The 18,940-nt window shown below is 48.5% G+C and overlaps 1 protein-coding gene across 4 annotated transcripts in view; it reads left to right on the forward strand.

The window, feature by feature from the left end:
- The window catches only part of STX8 (syntaxin 8), a 104,983-nt gene that overhangs the window by 16,756 nt on the left and 69,287 nt on the right, over positions 1-18,940 (forward strand). The window contains exon 7 of one of the 4 annotated variants that reach the window (XM_071816256.1): positions 2,773-4,811. The exons of the other annotated variants lie outside the window; for them this stretch is intronic. Coding sequence (XP_071672357.1) covers positions 2,773-2,822 — 50 coding nt within the window. The 3' untranslated portion in view covers positions 2,823-4,811. Of the gene's footprint in view, positions 1-2,772; positions 4,812-18,940 lie in introns of those variants that run through there. 4 annotated transcript variants of the gene reach the window in all.

Genomic DNA, 18,940 nt, shown 5'->3' on the forward strand with positions numbered 1-18,940 from the left:
ATTGTGATTTATTTTGACTCCTCATACAACTGCACTGCTTTTTGCCCATAAAGTAACAGGGTGATATGTACCAACAAGCACTGCAGATTCTGTCCGTTCATCATCTGGTTGTTTTATTGTGCTTTGCTACACACGCTGTTGTGTGTGTACAATATAACACTTGGTATATTTTTATCAAGCCTGCCTTTTGAGAGAAAAGAGCGGTGATGATTTGTACAAAGTACGAAATTAGGTTTGTACACAATCTTTCCAGTTTTATGACGGTTTTTGGGGTGAGCTTTTATGTGTTGCTGGTTTTTATTCAGTGTCTTTCCCTGTTAACTAAGTGGAGAAGTCTTGAGCCGGTGATTAAAGGAGATGCGTTGTCTTGTTTGCTACAAGTGATTTGGATGTTCAAGGTTTCATGGCATTGAAGGTGGGATCAAATTAAGTGCAATATTGAACTAAAGCATATCTCTTTTCTTTCAAATGAGCCGGTATCCAAATGGTGGGATTGCTCTCCTGTTAAATACGCTTTGTTACTCACTTAATTGTTCGCATGGCATCAACTGTCCCCAGGAGAGCAGATCCCCCAGCCCTTCTGACTTCTCATTCCTTACAATCTGGTACCAGTTGGGCCGGAGCCCTGGGCCCCGCCAGCTTTCTCCCCTGCACAAAGCCTGGAGCCATATGCTTTATCCTGGGGTTGTCTTGTATTTAACCACCGAGAAGGTAAATGTTCTTTTACTTGCTAATAAACTATAGACTTAATTCGGCTTCTTCCTGGACCTGTATATTTTTCCCTTGTGTTTCTGTGTGTCTGCTCCCGGCGAGGGGGTCCCGTGTTAACGATCTCGTGAGGTGCAGCGCAGCTGGGGAGCTCCGGCCGGCAGTGCAGCGAGAGCACGGCTTGCTCGTGTTTGCCTTGCGTACACGGCTGAACCCGGGAGGGGTAGGAAATGTCGAGAATATGTCTTTGTTTATTAATCTTCAGGCTGTTAAGAAATGGTTTGTGCAGCTGGGAGTAACTATGCTTAGTGGTCTTGTCATATTTTGATCCTCTGCCTCATGTGAGTAAAGACATTTTCAATTAGAAATCTCAGTTTCATAAATTTCTTCCATTAACTGTTGTTTAAAAAGTCATATTAATTGCTTTTTTGCTCTAAATCGAAAACAGGTGGGAAGCATGAGCATATTTACTAATTCTCTGTGAAACCTTGGTTTCTCATCAGGAAAATATATGGTCTGTGTCCCATTTCCCTCAGCTGGGGGTCGGGGAGGTTCCCCAACCCTGAAGGTACGGTGGATCATACCGCTGCCTTGCTGCCAGACTTTTTCTAGCAACGAAGCCTTGAAACATCTGTAAAATCAGGAATGCATTTAACCCTCCTTTTCACAAATGATGCACATAATGCCAGTTTTGTTTGACATGCTTGTCTTACAGATAGTTCCAAAGCCTAGAGCAAAACTGTGTTTTCCTGTGAGCTCTTTTTTGAGGCAGCTTTTCTCAGAGGATGGAAACCTTCCCGGAGCGGGGAGGATCGCCTGGTGCTGTCTGTGGGGCAGATCCTGCTGCTCACTGTGCTACAATGGTGAGGATCAAACCTGCCAGCCCAGCGTGTCATTTGTAGATCTTGAATAGTCTGATTGCTACAGACCAGAGCACTGAGCACTTGTCTTTATCTCCACCGAGCAGGCGAACTCCCGTGTTTTCTCTGGCTTTATGCAGTCCCCTATTTCTTTGCAGATGCCGGGACATGCGCTCGGGCATTTCGTTGCCACTGACACACTGGAAAAGCTGAAACCCCTAGCAAAATTTTCCAGGGGCTGCTTTCCCTTTGCACATCTGATTTTATGCCCTGCGCTTAACTATCTGCAGACCTTCCTCAGGCGCTCTGCCAACCTCGTGTCACCGTTCCACCTCAGGTTGATGAGGATAACTGCCCTGCAATTTCCCCTTGCTTGGAATCTCTTTCCTTCCTGGTGCTGAGTGATAATGGCACCATCTGGATCGCGGGCAGGCGGGGGAAGTTCATCTTCCTTAAGTGCTGCATCAGTATTTCTTTTTATTTGAGGCAAATTTCCCATCAAATTGCCCGTTTCTGCGGGAAGCTTGACTGACCTGCTTTGGATGTTCCCACCTCCTGCGACTCATTAAGTGCTTTTAGCTCGTTCTGGTGTTACGACAAAATACAGTGTAATTTGGAAATAGCTGATAATAGTTAATGAAACAGACTTTAGGGGGCTGAGTGACTTATTTTCCAGACACCCTGTTATTCGGAGCTGTGTTGTTCCCTCCCGGCAGCCCAGGCTCTGCTGTTTGCACCCGGAGCTGGCCCGAGCTGCTTTCCCTGCAGCGCCGGTTGGTGTAGCTGTGCGTCCGCAGATGCGCAAGTACCCAAGCCATCGCCGTTACCGGAGCCATCCCCGTTCATTATGCAAAGTTTACATCTCAAGTAGAGTTGATACGTGTGAATTCTTTTGTGTTTGTTAAATGACCGAACAATGGTTAAACTTCGCTTTGAGAAGGGTTGTTAACTTGGCAGCATCCGTAGGTACTTCCCCGGTGTGATCCCTCCAGCCCGCCCGACGCGTCCGCCTTGAGTCCCATCACCGCGTGTACCCGAAAAGCCCATTTTTTCCCCTGAAAAGCCTATTTTCCCCACGGCTCATGCCATAGGCCTGTGCTCAGATGGAGGTGGCTGCTCTGCCCTGAGCAGATGAGCCCCATCCTTTGATTTCATTGCGATGCATCCAAGTTTTAATTGGAGTCTCATGTGGTTCTTTACTCAGATTTCAGCGTGGCTCTGTCCTGGAGGTTTTATGGCTCTGCTCGAAGCTGAGGGTCCATTTCAGACCTCACGAGCCTGGTGTTCTGCACTGATGAACCAAGTGGAAGTGGCGTACCAGGAGACACAGGATTTTTGCAGCCTGAGGACTCTGCTAGCAGTGGGAGAGACGGGGGATTAGTGAAAGAATTTTCCCATAATTAATTCCAAATTTGGCGCCAGAAAACTTTCTGTGATCCTTTCATTTGTTACATTTATTAAAAAAAAAGAAAGAAAATAGTGCAAACGGCCTGTGGCCCCGCTGGTGAGGCAATCTACTCTAGGGCAATAATTTTGGAAGAATGCTTTCAGAGATTTTGAGTGCTGTTTGTTTTACCCGTATAGAGATGTTGCTTTCTCGTTGTGACGTGCTTGCATGAGAATGTAGTGCACTTGGTGATGAACAGTAGGTATCGGCAGCTCGCAAAGCTTGTCGTGTTCAGTGTTGTCACCGTGTCGCTCTGCTGGGCACACAGTGCTGGGGACAGAGCCTTTCGCTTCCGTCCTTTTGCAAATTTATGTCAGAGCATAAATATGTTCATCAATGGATAAACTGCAAACCCAGAGATTTTTCTCTGTACACGAAGGATAGCCAGGATACTCTTAAGCAAAATGGATCGTTTGAAATAAACGATCTGTCATAACGATGCTTTAATTCCATGGTTATGTAACATTTTAAATTTCTTGTCAAAATCAGATTTCTTAAACCAACCGAAAATGAAAACATTATGTATGTTATTTTTTAGCAGCTTTGCAAGTAACCGCCGCTGGTCGTGGGGGTGGCACACGAGCCTCCCAGGAGGACGCAGCTCAGCCCTTCACTTGATGCCAGTTCTGTGGTCAAACCCTGCACTTGCCTATGCGTGGGTTTTGTTAAACCTGACGCATGTCCATCAAATAGTTTAGAGAGCCCACTCGGGACTGGAGCCTCTTGGAGCTGTTGCTTTATAGACACATAGAGAAATACTCTTATAAAATCAAAGAGAGTGCAAGTGTTCTTGGTGTGCAGAGATTTATTGACAGTAGCATCTGAAGTTGCGGTGCAGCGGGGATGAAATGAATCTCTCCTGGCCCATCGCTTCTGGTGCCCATACCCCAGTCAGGGAATATACAGGAAAATGCTGTCGAGGGTTTGGATTGCAGGGTGACAATAAAACCCTGGCAGATGTATTGTTAACCTCATCTCCTCCCCCTGACTTTCCCCTTCGGCCCCCTCCTCTCCCCCTTCCCACTCAGGACAGGCGATCGGGAGGGAAAGGAGGACAGAGAGAAGAGAGCTGGAAAAATTAAAGATGTTTTGCTAATGCTACTGATAAAATAGAGAAAATAATACAAAATATACAAAACCAATCTTGGAAGTCCCAGCAACTGCGGAGCTGGCACCCGAAGTCCTGGGCTGGACTCTGCAGGCAACCGGAGCTGGATTCAGTCTGTCACTGGGCCTCAGTTCGCAGGGACGACTCACAAGGTCCTCTCCTAATGTCGGCCATAAGGAAAAGGGATGAGATCCTCATGATCTCCCACTTTATATGAAGTGTTCACGTGAATGGGATGTTATACTCTGTTGGTCAGTTTCTTGGTCACCTGTTTCTCGTTGCCCCTCTCCCGAGATGTCCATCCATGCTTATCAATAACCTCACATTCCATTGCTAGGTTTACCAAAACATGGATCTGGTTCTCCAGGAAAACGTAGCTATTATGAAGCTTTAGCTGACAGGCAAATTCACTAAAAGAGAAACTTGTTTTTAACAAAACCAGGACAAATGCTTCTCCTAAAGATGATTTTACATGGCTGCTGCATGATGAAAAAGCAACTCTGAAGTCGTTTCACATTTCTGTTCGTTAAGAACGTTTCTGCTATGGTACAAACTAATTAGCGTTGTGTATGGAATATGCATGAGTTACGAGACTCAAACCAGCGGGGCTGTGGATATATGGCCTCATTGTTGGGGTTAGTTTGTAAATATGGAATGATTAAAGATGAAATTTAAAAATTTTAAAAAATGTTCATCATGTTGTTTAAACAATCGATGTTCTCATTGGGTAGGGTCACGATCCTGCGCGCTCTGCCCCATTCGGAGACGGACCGAGCCCTCTGGGTGCTGGGATGGAGACGTTCAGCATCCCTTGGGAAGGCTGAGCACCCATGGGGGCAGGGGACCTAAAAACCTCTCCGGAGAACCATATGTTGTTGATATTCAGGAGTAAAATAACCATCCGCAGCCTGTCCGACCTCATGCTATGCAGATAGATTTTTATTTGGCTTCCCGAGCTTATTTTGCGGAATAGAAACAACTTCAGTTTTATGGGGGAAGTGTTCTGTCTTTATTGCGTGCTGGTTAGTTGGAGTTAACTCTGCTTCGGGGAAAAATTAACACCCGTGTTAAAACATTGCTTTTTGTCATAAGCGATATAAACAGTGGAACGCTTGGTCTCAATATGAACACTCAGGACCTGGGGAATGGCAAAATTTAGGTTAGGTGGCACTTCTTGCCTATATTTCTAGGCTTAAAGCCATTGCACACCATTTTCTATAGGTCCTGCCTTGTTTTGTGCATAGGACTTGATCCCTTCTGGGGTGGAATTTGGGGTATGTGGTGACAAAAGCGTTTTGTAAGGTCTATGCCTCATTTTTTCCAGGTGTGGGGAAATGTTTGGTGAGTAAGGCGAGGGCTGTGAGGGGTTTTCATGGCAGAGCAGCAGTGTGTCGGTGGTTAACCCAGCCCAACCAAGCCTTTCCAGAAGTGGTTCCCTTTGCGTGTCTGACTCAGCACCGCAGGGTCTGGTTTGCAGAGGTTTTGAGTGTTGGCACTGAACAGAAATTGGTGTGTAATGAATCACGGGTGCTTTTGTTCGGAAGGGTCCTTTAGGGATCATTAGTCCATCCCCCATGAAGTACCAGGGAACACAGAATCAGGATCGTTTAGGTTGGAAAAGACTTTTGACATCATAGAGTCCAATCGTAGACCTAACGTTGCCAAATCTACCACCAAACCGTGTCTCTGAAATAAATGCAAATATATGAAATACTGTTTAACATAGGTAAGGTTTGATTTACATGTGGCTTTTTAAAAAGAGGTTCAAACCCTCTTTTCCTGAACATCCAAAATAAACGTTGACTATTTTCTTGTTTTTCTTTCCGAGTTGGGATGGTGATATTTCACTTCCCAGGGAAGCTATTGAATCAGAACTCACTCCTGCTCGGTGTCGCGGGGGCCGTGGCTGGGGCGCCTGGGCGGCCGAGCTGAGCTGCGGTTGTGTGCGGGTCACGGGGATAAACCACAGTGTTCGGGGTCTGTCCGAGTCTGCCCGGCCTGCGCCGCCGGGTAACGAAAACCAAGGTGACACTGAGTTTGCATTATACTGAAAAGAATGTATCTACACAAAATAGTATTATTTATAGCATTTCCTGACCTTTTCTATATATGAGTTTGCTGCTTCAGTGTTTATCTGTGAAATTTCCTGGTATTCTCAAAAAGAAAACTGAACGTGAGGGCGGGCGCTGCAGTGCGGCTGTGGGGCAGCAGTGACAGCGGGACCTCCGCTCCCGGGCTGACGGGTAATTTTCACGGTGTTGGGTGATGTGGAGCAGCATGAGGGAGGTGTGAGGTGTCTCGGCCGTGGGCTTCGCGGACGGTTGCTGACAGCAGAGGTAAGAACAAGGAGTCATCGTCTTTGTGCTCCCTCCCACGCTCTGCTGGGCCGGGTTTCTAGCAGTCAGGCTCTGCTGGGCTGGTTTTCTAGCAGTCAAGCTCTGCTGGGCCGGGTTTCTAGCAGTCAGGCTCTGCTGGGCTGGGTTTCTAGCAGTCAGGCTCTGCTGGGCTGGGTTTCTAGCAGTCAGGCTCTGCTGGGCCGGGTTTCTAGCAGTCAAGCTCTGCTGGGCCGGGTTTCTAGCAGTCAGGCTCTGCTGGGCTGGGTTTCTAGCAGTCAGGCTCTGCTGGGCTGGGTTTCTAGCAGTCAGGCTCTGCTGGGCCAGGTTTCTAGCAGTCAGGCTCTGCTGGGCTGGGTTTCTAGCAGTCAGGCTCTGCTGGGCTGGGTTTCTAGCAGTCAGGCTCTGCTGGGGGAACCCTGGTACAAGAAAACTATTTGGTAGTGTTGATGAGCTGACAAGTCTGCAGTGGTTCTTGTGTTAAGTCCTTGTTAAGAGTTGTGTCAAGTGAGTTTGGGCTTACTCTGTGGGAGAACCTTACGAGTAGGGGAAAAGAATTGGGTGTCATTTTGACTTCAGAATGGCTTTGATGCCGTTTGATGCTGCCTCATGAGACTTTTTTTAAAGGAGCCTATGGAAGCATGGGTTTGAATGAATAATCTTCAATGGATGTGACATTGGTTGGACAATTATACTCAGCCGTTAGGAACTGGCCATTGATAGCTGCAGCGGAAGGATGGCACGAGTTGGGTGCCTGGTTCTGTTCAGTGTGTTTGTTGAGGACACTGCACATGTTCAACTTCTGTGTAACACAAAAGCTGGGAACCACTGCAGGTCCATCGGAGTAACGTGGATCTCCTCCAAACGCTCTGGAGAAACCAGAGTGCCATTCAGTTGAGCTACCTGCAAAGGATGACTCCTCTGTATGGTTTAATCAAATTAAAGATGAGTAGAGTGTATAGGGTCAACTCTTAGAATAGACTCATAGAATCATTTCAGTTGGAAGAGACCCTTGATGGTTGGATCATCAAGTCCAAACATAACCTGATTCTAGCACTAACCCTTGTCCCTAAGAACCTCGTCTAAATGCCTTTCAAACCCCTCCAGGGCTGGTGACTCCAGCACTGCCCTGGGCAGCCTGTTCCAATGCCCCACAGCCCTTTGGGGAAGAAATTGTTCCCCACATCCAACCTCAACCTCCCCTGGTGCAACTTGAGGCCGTTTCCTCTCATCCTGGCGCTTGTTCCTGGGGAGCAGAGCCCGACCACCCCCGGGCTCCAAGCTCCTTTCAGGCAGTTCAGAGATCAGAAGGTCTCCCCTCAGCTCCTGTTCTCCAGCTGAACCCCCCAGGTCCCTCAGCCGCTCCCATCACACTTGTGCTCCAGCCCCTTACCAGCTCCGTTCCCTTCTCTCAACTCGCTCCAGCACCTCAATGTCCTTCTTATGATGAGGGACCCAGAACTGACTCCAGGATCCAAGGTGTGACCTCCCCAGTGCCCAGTACAATCGCTTCTCTAGTCCTGCTGGCCACACCAGTGCTGACACAAGCCAGGACGCTGTTGGCCTTTTTGGCCACCTGGGCACACACTGACCCATGTTCAGCTGCTGTTGATCAACACCCCCAGGTCCCTCTCTGCCAGGCAGCTTTCCAGCTGCTCTTAAACATGAATGATTGGTATGATATTGTGGAAAAGGCTCCGTATAAGCCAGTGTTGTTGGGAGAATGTGTAATGGTGAAGATCACTCTTGGCACTGCACAGGGACAGCTTGTAGGTTGGGCCGGTGCTCCTGGAGGTAACATGGGACAGGGGAGGCAAAAGTGCGGTTTGAGACGGAGACGTGTGACCTGCTGGCACAGACCAGGTGCAAGGAGAGGAGCCCGAGATGGGAACATGAGGGTCTTGAAAAGTGAAACCAGCGGGTTTGAGAGGGGACGGACGAGGCTCTTGGGAGTGGGATTGAGTCGAGGTCAAATGCAGCAGGAAAACCCTTCCAAGAGCAGCGAAGCAGCCGGTGTCAGGAGGCTGGGATGTCCTTAAGAATGTGTGTTGTTCCTGACAGCGTGAGCTGCGTTAGAGCAGATGGACCACTCAGCTCCTTGCTTTGTTCCGCTCATTCTTTCCCATCTCTTCCGCAGCTTGGCTTCCTTCAGACTTCTCATCGTGCTGCTTATCGAGTTGACCTTTAATCTCCACTTCTGAATGTCTGACCCTCACTTTTGAAGCCGCCCGTTAATGTTCCAGCATGCTCGCTCAACTGCTTCCCCTTCTGTCTCCTTTTCCATCTCCCTCCAGCTTCTGTGTGTCTGAATGTGGAAGCATTGGGTCCTGGAGCTCCTGAGGCCACTGGAGGGTCTTAACATGGAAAAAACAGCGTTGTTCTGAAGTGGCTGAGATATTTTGGCTGAAATGTTTTTTCTATTTTTTGTTTAATTCATTTGGAAGCAGACATCCAAGTTGGGAATCTTGAGTCTGAGCCATTAAAGTTTTTCATCACTTCAAGCAACCGAAAACAGGGCCTTCTCATGGGAGGCAACAAATGGCCTTAATAGCGGGTCATGCTCCCGAGCCTGTGTGTGTTTTTGTTGCTCTCTGTACACATAATACTGGGAGATGATGGTTTTTCTCGCAGTATTTCTTTCACAGCTTGACGCAGCGCTTACAGAAACAGATAAACCAGCAAGGCCCCACCTGGACGAGGATGAAAGCATCAGAGCGTCGACTTCTGAAGCCTGCCTGGGCTCCTCCACGCTCACACACACACAATGGGTCCGGCTGGCCCCTTGGCACGCTCAGCGCTTTTCCTTGAATAGTTCAAGCCGTATAATAACCATTCGACATTTGTCTTCTCAATTATGTGGATTTTTCCACCATTAGTCAGCGCGTACCTCACCCACACGGCGGAGCGGCGGGACCAGCTTCCCCGCCTGTCCTCACAGCGATCAGGAACGCCGCAGGAATCACCCTGAGGAAAAATGAGTTTCTAACCTTCTTTTATTTTGAAGGCAGGCTTTCAGGATTTCTCGATAAGAATTATGATCTCGAGCATCTTGTTTGTTAAGCCTTTAGTTTACTAGCAGGGTTTATGGTGAGCTCTAATAGCCTTAGCTTTTAGTAGAGGAGAGTATTTTTCCCATCTGCTTCTTCAACAATTTCATTTAAACTGTTTAAAAAGAAAACAAAACCTGGCTGTAATTGTAGATATTTCAACACTCTGATGATTTTTTCCGTGTTAATTTAGCTTTTCCCCCTGTTTAAAAATAGAAGTAGAAAGTCTCCAATTGAGCCCATGGAGAAGGGCTTTATTTTCCTAGCCCACTTCCCTGCTTTCTGGGGCTGTCTGTCCATCTGTCCGTCTGTCCGTCTGTCTGTCTGTCTGTCTGTCTGTCATGCATCGTAAAGAAGCAGAAAGGCACAAACCTGGTCTGTTGTCCTTTCCAGCCCCTCTTTGGTGACTCATGTACCTGCCCGTGAGCGGCTGGAATTCCATATCCCAACCTTACGGTCGCTCCTTGCGGGACATAAATTGCTCTGTGCAGAGCAGGCTTTGCTAGAAGATTTAGGAAACTATTGTGGGAGTTTCTGTTTAATTTTGTGTATTTTAACCTTGTAGATAGTACTAAGGTATTAGATCTGGCTTGGGCTCCCAAACCCTTTCTTGGTTGCTCCCCGTGAGCTGGTGTTTGGTGTGAACAGGACACGTCTGCGGTGTTTTCAGTTGCTGCCATATCTCTGTCTCTGGGCAATATTTTATCCTCAAATCGTTAAGCACCACTTAGGCTAAAAATAATGGTTTACTTTGAAGTATTTGCTATTTGTGGCAATGAAGTGGAGCTTAGAGAGTTTATACTTGCAGAGGCTCTAACTTCGGTGCTTCCTCTGTCCCCTCCCTTTGCACAGGACTTCCTGAGCCTTGGGGGGGAATAGGTGACTGCTCTGTCCTGCATCACGTTAACTTGCTTGCCTGTGCATTGTTGGACAGCAGGTTTGGCTTTGAAGAAGTCATGCTTGGTAGGAACCATATGCTCTTACGTCATGGTGATTTCAGTGAGGGGGAATTGGATGCTTAACAGGCTTTTAATAGACTTCCCAGAAAACCTGGAGGGTCGAGACCTGAGCGGTTACAACACAGGAGAGAACAGGAAACCCGTGTTCCTGGGTGTGCTGTTGTTGTGAGGTGTTGCTGGAACCCGCAGGGCGCTGAGAGCGGGATCGTGGCACCGCTCCCTCGCGGATCCCCTGGAGCTCCCGTTACCTCCAGCTCATCGCCCTCCGCTTTGCGCAGAGAAACCGTCCTCCCTGTTTCTCCTGTTATCCCGGACACTGAGTAAAACATATGACTGCTCTGATGCTTACGTTATGGAATCCTCTGGTGATTCTGACTTATTCAGCGTTAGCCTGGTACCCATCGCAGCTCAAGATCCCAAGCAGGGTTGCTGCTACTGGAGAAGTTGGGGTCAGGGTGAGACAACAGGAACAACTCGGAGGTGCAGCCCTGCGGGTGCATTTATCACACGGTTTTTAAATGTTGGATGTTGGGTTTTTAAGATAGTTTAAGTACCAAAGTTATGTTAAGGGTTGGAGCTTGAAGGTCCTTTCCAACCAAAAGGATTCTATAGGGTTTGTGGGAACTGGGCTTTTATGGAGGGATTTTAGCCTTTCCTGCCAGATAGATATAGAGTGGAAAGGAGTTTGAATACCATGGTGGTGGAGCAGGATATACTGTTAATTAACCAGAGCTCAGCTTTTGAGATGGATGTGGCTTGAGGTCAGGGCAACCTATAGCCCAGAGAGACTGTGCCTGATGTATAGTGAACCATATAAAGTGTGTGTGGCAGCAGGTGAGAGCCTGGATGGATGAGGAGGCCGAGAGCATCTCCTGCTTGTGGGGCCGGTCCCTTCCAGCCCGATCCAAAACACGAGTTTGGTGGCATCTGCATTGAAAACTGGACCTGATCGCCTTTATCAATCGCGGGGCAGCTTCGGGTCTTTGCTGATCTGTTCCACAATAAGTTAATGTGACATATGGGATTGCTTTGGTAATCAGCACCCCTCAGAACCAGAAAATGAAACACAACCTCTTGTGATGCTCTGAGCATCGCAAGAGCAGAAAGTGGGATAAAGCTGCTTGCTCCAAGTGCAGATGGATCTCGATTGTGCAGTCTTTGAGTGGGAGATGTGGCTTTCTTGCTTAAATACTGCTTAGGTGTTTGTAAAATCTACTGCTCAGTCCAGCCTGCAAACGACAGGTCATCCTTGGCTTCGCTCGGACGTTGAAATTGGCCCCAGGGCTGCGCGTCTATAGAATGCAGGGGCACAGCTCATCGCAGCGAGGCGGGGACAGGGATAGGAGTGTTGGGAGCAATCACTGGCTCAAAGCTGTGTTTCAAGTCATAAATGTAATTAACGTGAACATGGGATGCTCTTAAAATGGTGAAGGTGATACCTTAAAGCCTCCTGAGATCACTTAAAAACACATAAAATAATTGCATTACAATTATTCTTATCAATAAAAACCAAAATAATGAAGTAACTTCCTTGCAGGCTCGGGTGGAATAAGACACGAGCATAACCCTTTTTTGACTTGCCGATGTATTAAAATGTATTTATGCATCCCAAAACAAATAAGATGGTACAAGTATTATCCTGTTTGTGCCATGTATAGTGAAAGCTGTTCTGCTCACCTCACTCAAGTGCTTCTCTGTTGCCCCGATGATCTCTGGGTGTGTATGTGATATTTTTTGCCCCCAGTGAACTGGTTTTGTAGTTAAACGTGAAAGAATAAGTCAAAGTAGAAATAAGCCTCCAGTAGTACAGCTTCTGGACATGGAAACAGAGTTTTGTGAGAAACACTTCAGTATGAAGGGGCTAAATCACATGCTTGAAAAAAGATACCATAATATGAACCGTCTGGCACCAAAGTGCAGGGGCACTATCAAATACATCTCTTGGCTCCGGAGATCACATTGTTCTGAAATAACTCCGGTGCTGTTTGATCTCAACCTTTTGTTGGAAATTTTCTTATAGAACCAAGTTTTGGTGAAAAGTGCTGGTTTGAGTCTTTAGCCTGAAACATCTGGAGCTGGCGGCCGTTTCCCAAGCTCGGGTGGGAATTCACGGGGTGCTCAAGCGCTGGGTTGGGGTTCCCTGCGGCCGCTCGGCTGGACCTGCCGCATCGACCTCCTCGGTGTTAGCAGACACGCTGAAACGAATATTGATTCCCAGCACTGCCAGAGATGTGAGATGGTTGGTTTTGGTCTGTTTTGGGCAGACCTCACGTTTTAAACTCCCCAAATGTTTTTTTCTATATAACTCTGGCCTCTGTATTTATAGTGCCATGTGGAAGCTACAGAGAACAGCAACACAGGACAAGCATCTCACCTGGCCAAAGGCAGCCGAGCGGTTGTGTTGGTACCTGGCTGCGGATGGACACGCTTGCGGTGCCCTGGTCACTGTCCAGTTCCTCCCTTTGCAAAGACCGTGTGAGTGTGCGAGAGAGTTGCAGTGGATGAAATGGTGATTTCCAGAAGAAACTTGGGAATTATTTATTTTACTGGGTCAGAACTCTTCTAATTGCTTTTGCGTTGCAGAGCCTAGTATCTCTGTGGCAGCATAAATACCTAGCGCTGTGGGGACTGAGGCCAGGCTCAGAGATGGTCCTGAGTTTAAGGAAAAATCCATCACAGCTTGGCTGATCTAAACCTCTGAAATGTCCATGAAGATGCTCTGATAGAGGCTTATTGATTTGTCTGCTTGGTTTTTCTCCAGCTGCTGTTTCTCTGGGATGAGCCGTGAGCTGGGACGGCGTCCCAGGGAGGGATCCCAGAATCCCAGAATGTCAGGGGTTGAAGGGCCCTGGAAAGCTCCTCCAGTGCAATCCCCCCATGGAGCAGGAACACCCAGCTGAGGTTCCACAGGAAGGGGTCCAGGCGGGTTTGAATGTCTGCAGAGAAGGAGACTCCACAGCCTCCCTGGGCAGCCTGGGCCAGGCTCTGACACCCTCACCGGGAACAAGTTTCTTCTCAGATTTAAGTGGAACCTCTTGTGTTCCAGTTTGCACCCATTGCCCCTTGTCCTGTCACTGGTTGTCACTGAGAAGAGCCTGGCTCCATCCTCCTGACACTCACCCTTTATATTAATGAGGTCACCCCTCAGTGTCCTCTTCTCCAGCTCCAGAGCCCCAGCTCCCTCAGCCTTTCCTCACACGGGAGATGCTCCACTCCCTTCAGCATCTTTGCTGATCGTTCCAGGACAGTGTGCCAAACAAGCTGGGGGACAGGGCAGACACCTCTTCATCTTGGTGTTCGTTGCCTCTGAACTGCTGTGTCCCGCGTGGGCATCTCCCTGATCCACCTCTGCCTGCAGTTAAATACAATAGCTCTGTTACCTGCTGTTATTTTGGAATATGAACATTTTCCGTATCCCTGTATTATCCAGTTGCTGCGCAACGGGGGGTGGGTATCACGTTGCTGTAACTGGGTTTTTAACCAGTGTTTGTAGATAACGTGGGGGTTTGCCAAAGAAAATGAGCAGTGTGAATCAAACTCTAAAGTGACCTTCTGAAACATGATCTTTTAAATGAATAGAAACTCCGATAAGCTGGGAGGAAAGCTTCCTTCTGGTTGAGCTTAGGACATAGGCTACTTTTTATGTAACAGTTCCCATTATAAATAAGTATTTTCACTTGGAAATTATTAGGACTGAGGTGCCTCAGAGCACCAGCCCATGGATGGAGGGAGAAAAGTGCCCAGTTGTGTGCTGATGAGGACAGAGCTTTGAGAGGTTGGGCTGATGATGGATTCCCCGGTGCAGCTGGGTCAGTGTGGACCACCTGGGTTTTTCCCACTGTTTTATGGTACTTCACTAATTGTAGGTAATTGTAGTGGTGCTTAAATTTGAATAGAGCCTATTTAGCTTAAGTGTAGTACTTTCCACTTGTTAAGCTGCTGGGGCTTCACTTCTTACTAAAAAACTCCATTTGATGTTTTGTTACAATAGGGTCTATAATAGTTTTGCCTATGGGTGATGTGGCTGGTGTGTTTTCAATGAAAGGAAAATGAGTTTCGTAGCTGGAGACCACAGGGCTATAGTAAGGGAAGGTCTGGAGGTTTGTGTGGGAAATCAGTGTATTCCTCCTGTTTGTTACAGGGCTGCACCTTCATCCACGAGGGTTCATCTCTCAGGGCAGAGAGGCGGAACGTTCGGTGGTGTGGGGCGTGAAGAGCACTGACGGGAGGCTCTTCGCACCCCGGTGTTGTGTTCACTGAAAACTGCTTTAGTAAATGACTCTTAGTAACCTCCTGTTCTTCCCGAGTTCATTGTCGTTCTGGAGACTTGTCTAATCCCTCCCCTGCGGTTCTGTTCTCTGCTTTCTGAAACTTGTTGTCAAAGTTTTCCTGTGCTAGACCAGTGCTAGAGACAACAGATTTCACCTGCTCTGTGGTTTTCCACCCCGAGCTCTGCATTGCTTCCCTCCAGGGCAGGCGGGGGGGCTGTGGAGTCGTTTCTCAGCGTCTCTTTGTGACAGTCCAAGTCTGATGTGGCAGGATAAGGTGTAAGGTGCTGCAGGGTGTCACATCTGCGAGGAAAGGTGATCTGATACCGCTGGTGACAAGTGCTGGCCAGCGTGCTGGGCTGCCGTGCCTCTGCCGGCTCCTGCCGCGAAATCAGCTCCTCTTCCTCCCCACGGAGCCGCTCGTGTGACGGGCACAGAGTCCCTGGCCCCCCGGGGCAGCGGAGCTGCCGCTGTGCTCAGTGCGTGCAGCTGCTGGCCTGGGCTCTCCAGCCTGCTCTGGGGAAGGGGCTGCTTGATCCTGTATCTTCTTTGTTTGTATTTTCCAAAAAAATGCAGTTAGGAGTGCTGGGGGTAGGGGGAAAGACGGCAGTTTGGGCTTCTCTTACCCTTTCTCAGCTCATTTTGTGTATGTTTTTACTTACAAGTTCTCTATGGCTTTTTAGCAGTGGCAACAACAGTTAAAGCGTGACTTGCACGTGCAGCGTTGCTGCTTTGGAGTGACCTCCGAGTCCTGCAAACTGCAGCTCTGCTGCTCAGCACGGACAGTCTTGCGGAATTTGGGGGTCAGTTCTTATAATTCTGCATCACCTGTCACCTGGAAGGCTATTTTAAAAACCAGAAGGCAAATGAGGGAGACTGACAGCTGAGCCAGGGACCAGTTCCGCCTTCCTGTAACGCTTGAAACAGATTTTATCTTTCAGGCAAGGTGCTGGAGAAGGGAAACCAGTGTATTTAGGTGACTTCTGCACTGACCCGTGTCAGTGTTCGGGATGGAGTATCTTGTGATCTGTGGCCCCACGCTGCAGTAGGTGTTGAAGGGGCACGTTTCTGTTTCCCTTCCTAGCATAAGGAACTCTTTGAAATGGCAATAAACCCGAAATCTGCTGTGTGCTGCCTGACCGGCTCTATGTCAAACGAATTTGCGTTGGAGGAGAATGGTGGGAGGTTTTGTGAAGTGGCAGAAGATTGCACCCTCAGAAGCAAACAATAATCAAAGCTCATTTACTAGAAACCTTATCACCTTATTATAAGTGTGAAACAAATTTCTCGCTCTGCTTTCTGTTGAGTAGTCACAACGCCACTGTGACGGTGTTTCCAACAGTTTCCCAGGCCGAGGGCTGTCCTTGTCGGGAAAGCCATGCGGAGCCCAGCAGAAGCTCTAATTATCCGTTCCCCAAAGGGCTGCACTAGTTCCCCATGTTCAGTAGGACGTCTGTTGTCACCCAGCCGAGGGTTTCTCAGCTCTCCTGTCTGTTGTTCTTAGTGTGGTGCTCGGTCTCCAGCTGTTCCAAATATCTGTGTCTCTATGTGCTTTATTCTGAAGGCAATAATTGTTCCTCCGTCCCTGCTGAAAAGGGAACTCCCAGGTTTTTGTGAATGATGGAGAAAAAGCATTAATACCAGTGCTGGGGAAGCTTTTAAGGAAGAGCCTGCAGCAGGCTTGCTCACTTCATGCAGTTTTCAACCTGTGTGTGAGAACAAGCTATTTAGGATTCATGTGGAGTTTTGGCTGTGAAATATTTTTATAAAGGTGGTAATGTTTATTATTTTGTCATACAAATCTTGGTGGGTTTGATGTGAAACTGTATTGAAGGATGATCAACGTTCTTATGTACAAAGGCAAAAGGCAGGTGTGAACCTGACCTGGCCGTCAGCAGCTACAACCATCGTCTCTGCAGGAAGGTAAATCGAGTTTCATGCACAAAATGCCCAGGAACTGTTTTCTATTCTACTCTACAAGTCCTGATGGATGTTCACTAACATCAGATACTTGATGAGAAGGACCTTAATTAGTAGATATGAATTAGCAAATCCTTACTGGCTGTCAGTTGGCTGCAGATGCTCAGCGGTTCTGCAGGACTCGGGGACACCTGAGCTGTTGGCTGGGAATGGTGGGACATGGTGTGGGACCTCGGCAGCTCCTCGTCCAGCTCATCAACAGTGTCCACACTGTTAAATCGTGACGGATGAACAGTTTATCCTCTCAAGTTAGTAGGAAGATTAGGAAAATTGGGCATTGAAAGCAGCAGGTCCTGTCTCCCTCGAGTCACCGCCTGTCCCCATGTCCCCAGAACACAAACACAGCAGAAAAACCATTCTGCAGTTGTGGGGGAAAAACACTTCATAAGCTGCCTGGCACTGTCGACATGACGTGAGATCTGTTTGCTGAAAGGGGGAAGCTCTCTAATAGTTCCCCCCGACAGTTCCTACATGGAAAGAAGCGGCGGACACTGCAGAGCTGTGGTCCTGCCCACCCTCGGTGACTGGGGTTGTTCATCGCTGCCCCACCAGAGTTACCATCGGATGCTCTGGTGTTTCCAGATCAAAGGGATGGTGGTAACCACTGACATTTCCAAAATAGCTTTGCTCAGAGGATCCGTGCTACATTAGGAAGACATATCACTGCTGGCAGTGCCGTTCAGACACTGTTTCTTGTTCTGCCCAAAGCTGAAAACCAATTAACTGCTAATGCAGCCGCAGCCTGTGACAAGCGCTGCGTGGTCACTGCCGTACCAGTCCAGTTCTTACCAGTCCGGTTCTGTGCTGCTGCCCATGGAAGGTGCTCTTGATCTTGTACCCCCAAACTAAAGTGTGTTCTGAACGCCAGGTGAAGGTGTTGCGAGTCGAGCTGGTGGGTGTGTGGTCACTTCTGTACGGTGATCAGGGGCTCCGAGGGACAGATGGATTCAGTGCTCATGCTACTCATGAGCAGTCTGCTTTTTGATCTGTTTTAGGGACTGGAGTACTCCCTTCTTCTGGAGAAAAGGGGGAGGCATGGGGGAAGAGAAATCCAACAGTTTAATACGTTTCCATGGTCCTGTGTGCTTTTCCCTGTGTCCTAAACATGAAAAATATCAGTGAGTTTCCCTTTGGCCCTGGGGGAGGAAAAAAGGAGTCTCCAGCTGGAATTTGTGAGACCTTGTCGAACAAACGAGCGGTGTCACGGTTTGTGGCGATCTCGCTGGAGCACGAGCGGTGTGCGCAGAGCGAACAGCCGTTTCATGCACACTTAAACTGTCCCGAACCACCGCCCTCCGCAGCCGTTCTTCATCCTGTCCATGTGGGAGAGACACGGAACAAACCATTGAAAGAGGAGAGTTAGAAATCAAAAGGTATATTTTAGCCCTTGTAAAAAGAAGGTACTGCTTTTCTTCTTGCTTTTATTATTGCTTGAAGTAATGTGTATATCTTATTTTTGAGGCGCTTTTGAAGCGTGGGGTCAGCAAGTGGCTGCAGGTTTGTGGTCCTGCGGTCCTGTGCCTGGCAGCGATGCTGTTTCAGAGGAATGTGTTTTTCCCCTCCTAGACCTCTCCTTAAAACAATTGCCTGACTATTTAAAAAGAAGAGTGCCATCTGGAAGGGAGGAGGAGGAGATGCAGATGCTCCTTCCCACCCGCAGCAGGAAGCCTCGGTGGTGCAGGCTCTCTCCCCTCCGTCCTCATCCCGGAGCGGCACCAGCCCCGGCTCTGTCTCCATGCCAGCGATCAGATGTGCCTGCCGCACCTCGGGTGTGTTTTGCGAGGTGCTGAGCCGAGGTTTTGGCGTTGCTGTGAGGCTCGTGTCCCCGCAGCGCCGTGGCCCAGCTCCTCTCGCTCCTGAAAACAGCTCCCAGGGGTTTCTTTTCTCCACAAATTGACTTACGACTGTCACCAATGGATTCTTCTCTGATGAGAAAATGCAACCAAGTAAATAAGGGAAGGACGAATGTTCCGCATCCGTGTCTTGTTTAAGCTGCTCTCAGCCCGGTGTGACTGATGGGGATAAGAGCTGCTGAGTCAGCGGCTGTTCTGCACCTCGCAGCTGGGGACACTGGGCACGGGGCGATCGCGGCTGCATTTTCTTGGAGCAGCCATCCTAGAACTGCTCTGTGCTTCGCACGGCCCTGTCGTGCCGAGGTTACCAGAGTTTGCCCTTTTGGCGGTGCTTTGTGTGCTTACTACCCTGTTTCTCTTGAATTAACTGATTTATT

Source organism: Patagioenas fasciata, chromosome 18 (assembly GCF_037038585.1).
Source record: "Patagioenas fasciata isolate bPatFas1 chromosome 18, bPatFas1.hap1, whole genome shotgun sequence".
Classification (NCBI taxonomy): Eukaryota; Metazoa; Chordata; class Aves; order Columbiformes; family Columbidae; genus Patagioenas; species Patagioenas fasciata.